We start from the raw sequence: 12,403 nt of genomic DNA, 5'->3' as shown, positions 1-12,403 counted from the left end.
AGCTGATATGGCATGTATATTAATACCGTCTACCGCCTTTTCAGTACTGGGGATTTTGATACTGAAAACATGGGACTATAGATGTTGCTTGGTTCTTTCTAATCTAATTCGGCAGGCGGGGAGGTTTGCCATACTTTAGAATAATAACTTTGAAGTAACTGTTCGTAGTACTAAAAACGATTATATGGTACATAAATTAAGCCCTGATAATCCAATCCTAATTTCATATTTGCACTTTTCAACATAAAAACAATATTCAATTTATGTCAAAGGTAACATTTTGACTGATGTTTGCATTGAATCTAGTCTTGATACTCACAGATACATATGGAAGAAACCAAACAGCAATAAAAAAGGCAACACTTCGTTTCTTTTCGTTCTGTATAACGCTTTCCTCACGAGTGCCAGTGAGTATCTTATAGAACCAGAATAAATAAGAACTAATATATTAGAAAAAGTTAAGAGAACAAAGCTTTTGGAACTGTAATTAACTTTTATTGAAAGATACAGATTAAGTTTCAGCAATAAAAAAAAGAAAATTCGCCAATGCAGACAGCGATACATATGCCAGGAACACCATTAATTAGATATAATATTTAGTATGCAAATCCGAATATATATATATATATATATATATATATATATATATATATATATATATATATATATATATATATATATATATATATATATATATATATATATATATATATATTCGTATAAAATGGTAATGACCCGCGACTGCAAGCGTCGGGTGTTTGGTTTCTAAAAGAATTTTAGTAAGTATTCTGAATGCGGAGTTGTTGTTAATGAGGCGTAATTCCAGGCATATGATATAATAATGGGATGCGTGTTTGCAGACAAGTTTATAGGTGCCGTAACACATGGACCAATAGTCGATTTCACTCTCTTTATTGTATATTTGAAACTTGCAGAGTGCGTGTGTATTTCGATGAGAGCTAATTTCTATGTTGCCAGGCCAATGTGTCTGCTGCACACGAATGCCAACACCCAAGACCTCGTTCCACTCTTTGTAGGTGTACTCACTTAGTCAAGAGGAATAGGTGTGTGTAGGGAAAGCAATATGGTCCATAACACGCATTCGCCGGTTCGTGTCTTAGCAGCGGATGAATTATTTTTTTTATCTGATCCCTTTAACAGGATATATATATATATATATATATATATATATATATATATATATATATATATATATATATATTCGTATCAAATGGTAATGACCCTCGACTGCAAACAGCAGGTGTTTCGTTTCTAAAAGTAATTTTAGTAAGTATCCTCAATGCGGAGTTGTTGTTACTGAAGCGAAATGCATGGCATATGAGAAATTTGGTCAACAGTATACGAAATCAACCAAAAACTAGAAATGCATTGCTTTACAAGTTCCATTTATACTAGCATTACTAATGTGTTATCACAAAGATTAACAGAAGAACTATTTGTTGTTCCTGCTACTTTGGGTTCGTTCAATTACGCAGCATGCCAGAGCCGGACCGGAATTTCCGTCTATCAGACTTTGAGCATCACCACCGAGACCGCTGTCGTCTTGTCTTGCGCTGAGCTGAAATGTTATACATACGGTATATCACGTTAATGTTCAATTAATGTGAAATGTAAGAAGGGTGTTGAATAAATCCTAAAGTTAGGAAGCCAGTATGAACATATTTAAAAAAACTAGTCAATAACATTTTGTATATGCATAATAAAGCGAAATAAACGTTGGAAATATATCACATATGTGAATTAACTTGTTGTTTGTTTGTTGTAACAGAACGGATCTTTGTATGCCAGACCGTTCGGTGGTGGTAAGAAACTAACAAATACTTCCAACGTAACATAGATATGATTATAACAATATAACCCTGATTACAACATAGTATATAAATGATTATAACAAAATACAGACCTGATCGGAACACAGTATAGACATGTTTACAACAGGTAGATTTAAATATTTGAAACAGTAGGAACTAGTGCGTCAATTCAAAATATTGCTCGTGACACAATACTGTTACACTACTACCATTTGTAATTAACTATAGTTGTGGTTATGACAAAATGGTAATCGTATACTAATTTACATTACTAATCTCATATAACGTTGAAAGATAGATGTACCACGTATGGATATGTATTGATTAAATCATCTAACGTCGCAAATCAAGTAGGGTAAAGAAAGAAAAACCTTTTTATTTTGCTTTTATTTCTAGCGAGGATGCCAAATCAAGCGTAATGCTGTGAAGACAGTGCGACCACATGTTGATGATTAGATAATTGCGTAACTATGCGAGGAAATAATTATGTGGAAATCAAACTGATAAAACTAAGAATGTTGCTGCGACACCGTTAAAAACTTTTACCGTTCAGATCATATGGGCAGAAAACGGGTAACCTGAGTTATATATTGACCTGATTTGTATGTATCTGGTCTCAAACTGATGCGTTGGCCGTCATTTTGCCGACTATTACGTTAAACACGCATTCCAGCTTAAAGTCTTATTGGAGTATGGTAGTATATGCATGTAACAAAAATCTTTTGAGCCAATTTGCTAGAGATACTTTCTTAGATACGTGAAACTGCATTAAGAATTCCCTGCCTATATTGACTTAAAAATAATTGTATATCTTGAACCAGATTCTCAAGTAACTTCGAAAGATCTTCCATGGAGACAAATATAATCAAAACTGGCATTGACACAACAGGCCGAGTGGCGTCTGGTTTTCCTAAAAGAATATGGTAAATATTTTTACTGGCTGGCTACCAGTTATATTGATGTCCCATGTTTCGTTATTGTCCGTCTGGATCCATTTTGCAAGCAGTTGTTTTCGATTTAGCGTTTTCCACATTAGGAAGGTTAGTGCACGTGACTTGACAGTTTGACTCAATTACGAGTATACGATTATGATGCAAAAATCTCACATACTCAACATATATTTTGCCAGGCGAAGTCAGGCTCCATCCTTACTTGACGACAGATATAATCTCTAAACTAATTTGGCATGTTATGCTATTGTTGATATACCGTTAATGCAGACACCTCGTGTTGAGTATATAGACAGTTTTATGCGGGTGGAATGTCAGAGCGTGCACGTTAATTAGAAGCTGCAATTTGCCAAAACCGCACCTAAGCAGCAGCTAGTAAGGACGTTAAACTTCGGTAATTAAGCGACCTTACATCAAACATTACCTGCTTGAAATCTATAGGTAGAATATGTAGCTTCTTAGAAATAGCAAATAGCAAATCAAATATAATTGTATACTGAAATATATGTAGCTAAATTATCTACGATTTCGAACGAAAATGTAGGTTGCTACAATTCGGATCACGTGTGCAAACAATGTGAGATATTCTTAAGTACTTGGTACGATGTCTTAACACCATTTGTTTTTTTGGGGGGTTGGGGGTTGGGCTTGAGTGGAAACATAAGGTATTACATGTACTTCACGAATTTAGACTTTATAACTTTTCTTTATTTTTCTTTATACATTTGTTATAAAATCCGGTGCAGGAGTCATGCATCAGATCCATTGCAAACGGCTTACTTATATTAGGCACTGCCTTGAACACAAGAAACAAAATAGTGCGCACAAGTTATGGTACAGCTTCAAGAAATCGTTGCTTACGAATGAACAGACTGGAATATTCATTGCATGTGACTTTTTTGGAACCGATCTAATCACACTTGTTTACTTTCTCTTCCTACACGAAACCCATAATCCTCAGCTCAATAAATATGTTATTTTCTGCATCGACCCTGATGCTCCTAAAACGATAAACATAGATATATCGATATACAGATAAGAGTTGATGGAGTGGAGAGTTGTTTGAAATGTAAATGTCTACGTATGCAGTAAGTGATTAATTTTGTGTGACGAAGATGTAAAAGAAACGTAAGGAATATTGCGGATTTCATTTCTGCTTCTGACATCAAAATCAAATAGACAAATAACAAGTATCGAGAGGACATTGATGACGAGTGAAATATGAACAATCTGACGTACTGCAAAAGTAACATTGTTGGACAAGCCAACTGGTTGAATTTCTCGAATCAAATTTGATAAATCAGAAACTTTCTGTTTTCTTATGACAAATTCCATTTTGTCTTTGCAGTATTTTTCAAACGATTTTATTTGTAAGCCAATTTTTATCTGCATGATGGTTGAGGCATTCTACTCCATCATTTACATTTATTTCAAGATAATACAGGCAGCATGGAAATATTACTTCACGATCAAAGCTCGCATCTTCATGAATTGAGACATCAAATTTGCACGGCTAGTATACATCATAACCAGATAAGCCATTAGCAACAGTTTGCTCTGTTTTTTTTTTTTTTTTTTTTTTGCAGAAATCAGTCAGTTTTAGCAATGAGACTAATATACGTAGATTCCGTGCAATTCGCCGGTTTACTTTAGTCACCATCGTATACAAGATTTAGGAACAAAAGAAAACAATACGTAAACTCTTAAATATTATGTGGCTGCTGTCCCGGTTATGACGTAGTATACTGGCTGTGAATGTGGGTACCGACTAAGCACTAATACGGCGTGTGCAGTGGCATATTACGCGTGATGCGGGGGGGGGGGGGGCGGTATGCTTCGGCTGACAACCAGAAACGGGTGCCATCGAAGTGTTGAAATACCAAAAGAGGTTTTCAAACCGACTTAATCTATTTTTCTGTGTGTTTACATTTTAAAATTATTTGTGGAAGTGTCAAGGGAAGTATCCGCCCCGGGTGCCAAATATTTTACGTACGCCCTGGGTAAATGTGGCAGATGATTCAGACTTAAGATGAACATAATACGGCACGGAAGGTTCAACCAGACTCTCATTATGAGTGCGCAGTACCCGTCATATCAAGCTCACGTGCGCTAACACATGCGATAGATTCGTAACGTTAAGACTGTAGGATGCTCAATGTGTACTAAATTGTTCAAATCAGATAAGCATCCTAATGAACACGGACTAAGCATCCGTCTAAGTATTCATTTTATCATTTTGTAATCAAGACTTTAATGTATTTTCCTTTCGTAATATTTTATTATGTAGCATTCTAAAAATGGTAGCATGCATAATCCTTGGTAAACACATTTCACACTGCCAGAAAAAGAATAATATCAATCATTTTATAAAGAAATGGGGTGAATATCTTAAACAGACGGGTGTTTATTGTGTTTTTCTAACTGTCGATTTAGGCATTTCCCGGCATTACAAGTGTCAACTTATCGTCTATGCAATTTAGTAATGATTTCAGTTTCTCTCCTTGTATACAGGAAAGCATGCCGTTCGAGTGAACCTTTGAATAATAAATGTTTAAGTGAATGACAAAGTCAGATTTTCAGTTTCGGAGTTGCTTAATTTCGCACATTGTCATGCTGTTCTGTCTCGGAGGTATTTCGTGTGGTTCAAAATCTCATAATGACTAAATGGAATCGATCCGTTTTGAAAGAAAAACACACCTGGACTAATACCATTCGCTCTGTTTAGATCTCTTGGTCACGTGGAAAACTAGCTGAGCAGTACTTGCAATCATTCATTGTTACAATTGTACATTAATGCGCTTTTATAACCTCGATTAAATAGGTGTCCCATGGATTAGGATTTCAGTTAAATCTACATTAGAATGGCAGAATCTACACATTGACTAAGAACACAATAGATCCTATTCGTGTAAGTATGTGAATTATTCTAAATCAAGAACTCTAGTATTCATTCCAGTGATTGGTAACTTAAAGTGAATGTAAACAAAACTAGTATGCTATGCGTTGGTAAAGACTGAAAGAGAACATTTACTTTATATATATATATATATATATATATATATATATATATATATATATATATATATATATATAACGGTGAGATATTAGAAGATTAAATGAATATATTTTTATTGGGATTGTTATGAATAAGTTCAAAAGATTTCCAAAGGCAAGCACCATGGAAAGCCATAAGACAATAATATGGAATATTGGTCTACGGATAGATTGCCAGCGGAATATGGAATATTGGTCCACGGATAGATTGCCAGCGACACTTCTTCAATAGTACTATTGCTCTGTTCAGCTATAAAAGTCAGAAGTTTGAAGGCTTTGAAAATTGCTAAATCTTTCAAATAATTCATAGACATATTCGTGTTTGTTTTTGAAATGTTAAAGTGCAGCCAGTTATACGTGCCATATGCAGAAACTGGAAGACGAACACATACACTTAAAATGAATTGGAACGCCATCAAATATTGGTATAGAGCAATTGAGAGAATGCACTTATAATAAGCAAAAATCATATTTATCATTATATTGAACGACATAAAACCACATAAAAATACTTGCCTTTATTTTGAATAAATGCAATATTTTCCAAGAATATGCATTTTGAATACTTTGATGCGTATAGTCTCTATCTCATGAACAATGACACATCATAAGTATGAAGACCAAGCTAAAGTTGAAATATCTTCAGACATGGAACGCAACAAATATTTATCCAGCAAACGAAACACCTGTGGCAGATTCAAAACAATCCCCAACCTTCACTTTAAAGATTATTCCGTTTCCTTACCCACAAACGTTTGCACTATTTAATGTAAATGTAGAATTTTAAAACCGCCGTGAAGCTGACAGATGGTCAAATAATGCAAGGGAAGAAAGATTGTGTACATGATCCAGTGGACATGATTTAGTTGATGAAATTCGTTATTTATTTCATTGTACTTCTTACAAATCCGAAATAACACTCTTCAGACGTTGTACACATTCAATGATAGTACTTTGATTAAGTTATGGCCGCCTGAAAGAGTACACTGGCACAGACGTATGCAAGCTTTGTAACATATCAATTTGAAAATATTCCACGTCCTATTTTGTAATAGTCTGTCAGGTGTTTTTCCCATAAAATATGTTATAAATTGCTACCAATGCATGACACAATTTAAACTACGTACAATGATCTCCAGTGAATCGTTTACTAATGATGTTCTGATGCTTTCAGTTCAGTCTGATAAACAGAGCAAGAGAGCAAGTGTATTGACGAAGGACACACAGCTGAAGCTGAACTGGTGTCCTCCTATTTGGGTGGGGCTTAATTAGCCCACAGTCGTCTGGTCAGGATTCAATACCTTTAGATAACGAACCACTCTGTGTTTGACAAAATATCATAGACGTAGGTGTACATATGATTGTTAGCTGTCAAAGGAGCAATTTAACTACACAAGTACGGGAAGGATTATTTCACAGAAAACTGATTTGTTTACATGTATTTTCTCATTATATGTTTTAATGTAATAAATTCTAACTTTGAATTACGCGTATGTCAGTAGATATTTAAAATGTAAAAATAATTTAATTAATTAATAAGTAAAAACTTACCACCAGACCGCGGCCGATGATGGAGTGATTTCCTACCAAATTTAATAAAGGATCTTGGCGCGAGTCATAGATATGCCCTCCTGAGGTCTCGCTGTCAAATTTTTGTCCATTTCCAAAGTCACCGATATGTCGCATCCTAAAATGTATTTTTTTAAAATACGATTTGAGGAAATTGTATTTTCCAGTAGTATACTATGCAACTATCTGACTCATACGACCGAAAAGGAGATCCCTTGACATATGTTCATCTTACGATACTGGGCTACATGCAAATGTTACAGGATGGACATACTCACCGACAAACGAACCGATATGTCTTTGCGCTCATTAATAGTTGTTAAGTAGACAGTAATACGACATAAAAGGTTTAGCACTAAATGGCTTCTCTCTGTTCTACATACAAGTAAGCAAATCAGTTAAAACATCGAAATATTTGTTCTGAAGAACATATTTCTCTACATACTTTTTTGAAGAAATGTATTACAACTAGTGAGGAAAGCATCGCAATTCATCAACACCTGAATCATTCGTACAGGGTTGGAAGTAGTAGGAATATTAGTACAGATAAACGTCCGCAATACATAAATAATATTCAATATATTTTGTTACTCATGCACATGCCTAACGTTTCTTGAATTCATCTAAAGCTTACCAATATATTTTTTAAATGTTAAAGAAGAATTCCGCGTGATACGATGACTCGCTTGGTAATCTTTGGCATAATTCCAACATTTCGCAGTATTGAGCAGATTCAATTTACTCATCACGCTTTATGGTTGTATGACCACAATATCAAAAAAAGTGACATATATGCGAATGTAATTATCGGAACGTGAAAGGAAGATCACTGTGTCCTGGACTTTTGCCACTGTTGAACTGTACCTTACTAGATGAATATAGCCAATAAGTAACGTGGCAGTGCATAACGCAGTGTCTAAGTAAATAAAGCTATGCAAACAGTTAATATATTCAATCGAGCATGCTAATGGGAACAGTCTCTCACATTTGCCATGGTAAATACTACTATCCAAAATGAATGTACCCATTACGCGTCATGGCATTACACATTCCGCTTGACATAAAAGACAAAAGACAAGGCCACATATCATATAGCATAGTTAATGTTGTGATTTTAGAATGTTATCATTTGACAAGCTATAATATATAAATGCATAGTCTGCTTAATATGGCGGATAATCCAAGGAAATTAATAACTAAAGCAGAGATAAAATTGCAAAAGTATTTATGTAAATATTTTTCAATCTATAAGATGGTACAGTCTGACAGAGTGAGCAGGTTATGGTAGTGATAGTAAAGTATCGTAAACGTATACCAGTCAGGTTATTGTAGTGATACTAAGGTATCGTAAACGTATACCAGTCAGGTTATTGTAGTGATACTAAGGTATCGTAAACGTATACCAGTCAGGTTATTGTAGTGATACTAAGGTATCGTAAACGTATACCAGTCAGGTTATTGTAGTGATACTAAGGTATCGTAAACGTATATCAGTCAGGTTATTATAGTGATAGTAAGGTATCGTAAACGTATACCAGTCAGGTTATTATAGTGACAGTAAGGTATCGTAAACGTATACCAGTCAGGTTATTGTAGTAATAGTAATGTATCGTAAACGTATACCATTGTATATCAGTTAGGTTATGGTAGTGATAGTAAATTATCGTAAACGTATAATCTTGCCTATCAGTTAGGTTCTCTTTAATACCATTCAAATTTACAATGGAATTATTTTGTTTTATTTTGTTAAAGCTTTCCTGCGCACGGGCCAATACATGCTATGAACACATCGTTTGAATGCACCATCGTTTTGGCGTCACATAATTTGTGCGTTACGCGTTACTTACTCGAGTGTATCTCGTCGACCCCCATGTGATGTATTCAGAGGGTTGAAATGGGGACCCATCGAGTCGCATCCATTACTGAGGTCATTTGATTCATGCACATGTATAGCGTGGTATTCAGTTCCGTCATCCGTGGGGAGTCCTGTTATTTTAGTTATAATTTCCACCAACCCCATTCTACGTCGGCAATCACTAGTCTGATAAATTGCAATGAAATATTATCAAGTTAACATAATTAAAAATTACAAAACATTGGAATAAGAATTGAAATGCTTCGGCAATGTTTGGTCATAAAGGTTGAACAAAAGCAAGAACCGACATAAATTTATGTAACATTATTGAAGAGATTTGAAAATGCAGCTATGGGCCTAATACATTTTATGATATTACAATTTCCCCGTTGCAATAAATCACGATAAAAAAAAAATTATTGTAATGGCTGATGATTACTTCTTTAGTGCATTAAGCCCCCAATGAGTGAACGGAGGAGGAGAGTATAGTCAGTCACTAGTCTTTGCGAGAATATGCATTCGTGCGCGTTTGTATGTGTGGTTCTGGTTGATGAATTCGATTACTAACTAAATATTTCCAGTTTAGGTTGGTTCATTTATGATGCATGATGATATAATCTACCATCACAATTATTATCATCATCATCATATATAACGAATGCTGCTACTGCACACTACTAGTACCTTTCAAACAGAGATCACCATCACAACAACCAGCACTACAACACCTATACTAACCACACGTTGCTTAAACGACACAGATCCTCCAATTTGATACGAAACATCTTTCATATTTGGATTGTTCTGTAGATTGCATTCAGCCTCAACTGAAAGTGTAAAAGCAAATGACGTAATGTGGAATTCCATGCATGCATATTTAATTTAAATATCGGATCTATTTCTGCATATTCTATCCTCTAGGAAGACATGTATAATACATAACAAAATATTATATAGTGTCGAGCTATTCAATGGCATCTGATTTCCCAAGCACGATATATAATGAGTACAGTTTACATTATATATTAATATCACAACTAACTGAGAGCAAACTGTTTACACATATCTTTGTTTCTTGTCATTCAAAAAAAAAATCGGTACCCGTTTCCGTCTATACACCCAATTACTCGTGACGGCCAAACAAACAGAGAAAATGATGCAAGTCGCCCACACACGACCACCTGTCTGCTAACTGCACTAAATTATTATTAGGTTATTCTACTAATAGTAAGTGTTTTCAAAAGTTATGCGGTTTGATGTATAAGGACTTTGGAAAAAATGCATAATTGTTACAATTAAGCAACATTTAGTGCTTTCTTATAGTTTATCAAGTAATATTACACCGTGTACATTCAACGTTATTTATCTCAGAGCTACTCAAATATATCTGACCATGTTCAAGACGATAATTGTACATTACCATTAAACTATCGATAATTTGCCGTTATTGCCAAAAAATTTACCACCATGGATTTTCGCTAGTTATGAAGCGCTTTAGGTGTAACAAAAGACAATATTGCGAATCCTGGAGCTAACGTAACATTAATAATGACTTCTACTCATTTATGCTATATTTAATTTGCCACAAATGTCTTACTGTCGATTGGACTAGAATTTCCAATGCGCATTAACGATCGCCACATTCGCTTTACCATTTATCTAATAAAGCTTTCACATTTGCATGGTTCGCGTGGCTGACCTGGCATTTATTTCGCATGGAATATAGCTAAACGATACATCGCTATTAATACTCGAATATATCTATTTTTTAACATTCATATGAAAACAAACACATAAATGCAAGTAGTACGTACAATTTATATATACGTGCGTATAATCCTGACTATTTAGCATTGGTCGTCTAAATGTATACTTAATATCAAAATTTACGTTTGGGAATATCCACTATATGTCGGAAATTTGAGATCCGCCATGCTAATGCAATACCGCATGTATGGGAGTAAGAGGAAAACTCGTTAGTAAGATCGTCTATATCAATCATGGGCTAAAATATTTTTATTTTCATGGCATACTTGTCAGTCGCGGTTATGTTTATAAGAAACCACTGTGTTTTACTACCTTGAAGCTTTTCAAGCAAAATAATAATGATTATCTTACAATTAGTTATACTGACTCAGACCCGGACGGCATGGCTTACTGAGTTGATGCTCCCTTATAATTTACTTCTGTAGACAAGAAGTTTCTTTCTTTTCAACGTGTTGATAAGTCATGTTTTTGCTTTTTGAATTATTAAGTACAACAATCATATTTTTCGGTGCACTTATAACAGTTTATTATATTTTATTTGCTACAGTAAAATAATGTTTTGTCCCAATATACTGATTCTGACTTTCAATTAATTTATGAATATGAAATGTATCACAACTTATGTTTACTTATTATTTTATGGAAGCATGATTTGTCAAATCTATTGAAAAGAAATGATGACTATTTCTAAAAAAATTAAATAATGAAATCAATTTAATGTTTACATCCAATTTGTTTTTTCAGTAATATACAATAGTGGGCTTTTGTTTCAGTATGTGAGTTAAAATAAATCACAATTAAACCCAACACTAGTATTAAGCACTAAAAGACTCTAGGATCAACAAGAAAAGAAAATCTTACTGATTTTGCCCGGACATTGTATAGGATTATCTCCATCTACTGTCAGGAACGATACCGCAACTGTCACAAGCACAATCTGAATTACTTCATACGACATGTTTACACAGTACTTCTCTACAACATACGGATACGGTTTGTGTGTGACTTAGGCAATGCACCGTCCTTTATATATAGGTGAGGAGAACGACAACCCCTATTGATTGTGTACGCCTAAAACTATTGGAGTAGAATATAATTTACGTTAAATCCTTTATTGTTAAAAACATCATATGATTTGGCCAAATGGTTATCTTAATGTTGTGTTTGGTTTAATCTCCTAAACAAATCATAAATCAATTTGCTTTTGTTTTTGTTATCTCCTGTGAAATATACCAAGCTGTTAGAGTTTTTTTTTTAATATTCGCGCTTTAGTTTTGAGATATATCGGTGGCAAAAGTTTGATATAGAGGCTGGTAGACAGTTTATGTTCAGATTTTGTTTGCAGATGCAACAGCTATCTTCGCGTTTTGAAATAA

At 34.4% G+C, this 12,403-nt stretch overlaps 1 protein-coding gene across 1 annotated transcript; it reads right to left on the bottom strand.

Moving 5' to 3' along the window:
• Positions 1-727: 727 nt before the first annotated feature.
• LOC149801293 (superoxide dismutase [Cu-Zn]-like) lies at positions 728-12,009 on the bottom strand. The gene is made up of 5 exons (XM_089954294.1): positions 11,889-12,009; positions 9,999-10,087; positions 9,253-9,446; positions 7,388-7,523; positions 728-1,579 (listed from the first exon to the last, which is right to left on the bottom strand). The coding sequence occupies exons 1-5, from the start codon at positions 11,983-11,985 to the stop codon at positions 1,454-1,456; spliced, it is 642 nt and encodes a 213-aa protein (XP_089810420.1). The 5' UTR covers positions 11,986-12,009; the 3' UTR covers positions 728-1,453.
• Between the last annotated feature and the right edge of the window lie 394 nt (positions 12,010-12,403).

The sequence above is a fragment of the Sinohyriopsis cumingii genome, chromosome 4 (assembly GCF_028554795.1).
Source record: "Sinohyriopsis cumingii isolate HCF-2022 chromosome 4, ASM2855479v2, whole genome shotgun sequence".
In the NCBI taxonomy this organism is placed as follows: domain Eukaryota; kingdom Metazoa; phylum Mollusca; class Bivalvia; order Unionida; family Unionidae; genus Sinohyriopsis; species Sinohyriopsis cumingii.
Note: the sequence above shows the minus strand (reverse complement) of the source record. Positions and strands in the feature narration are given on the sequence as shown.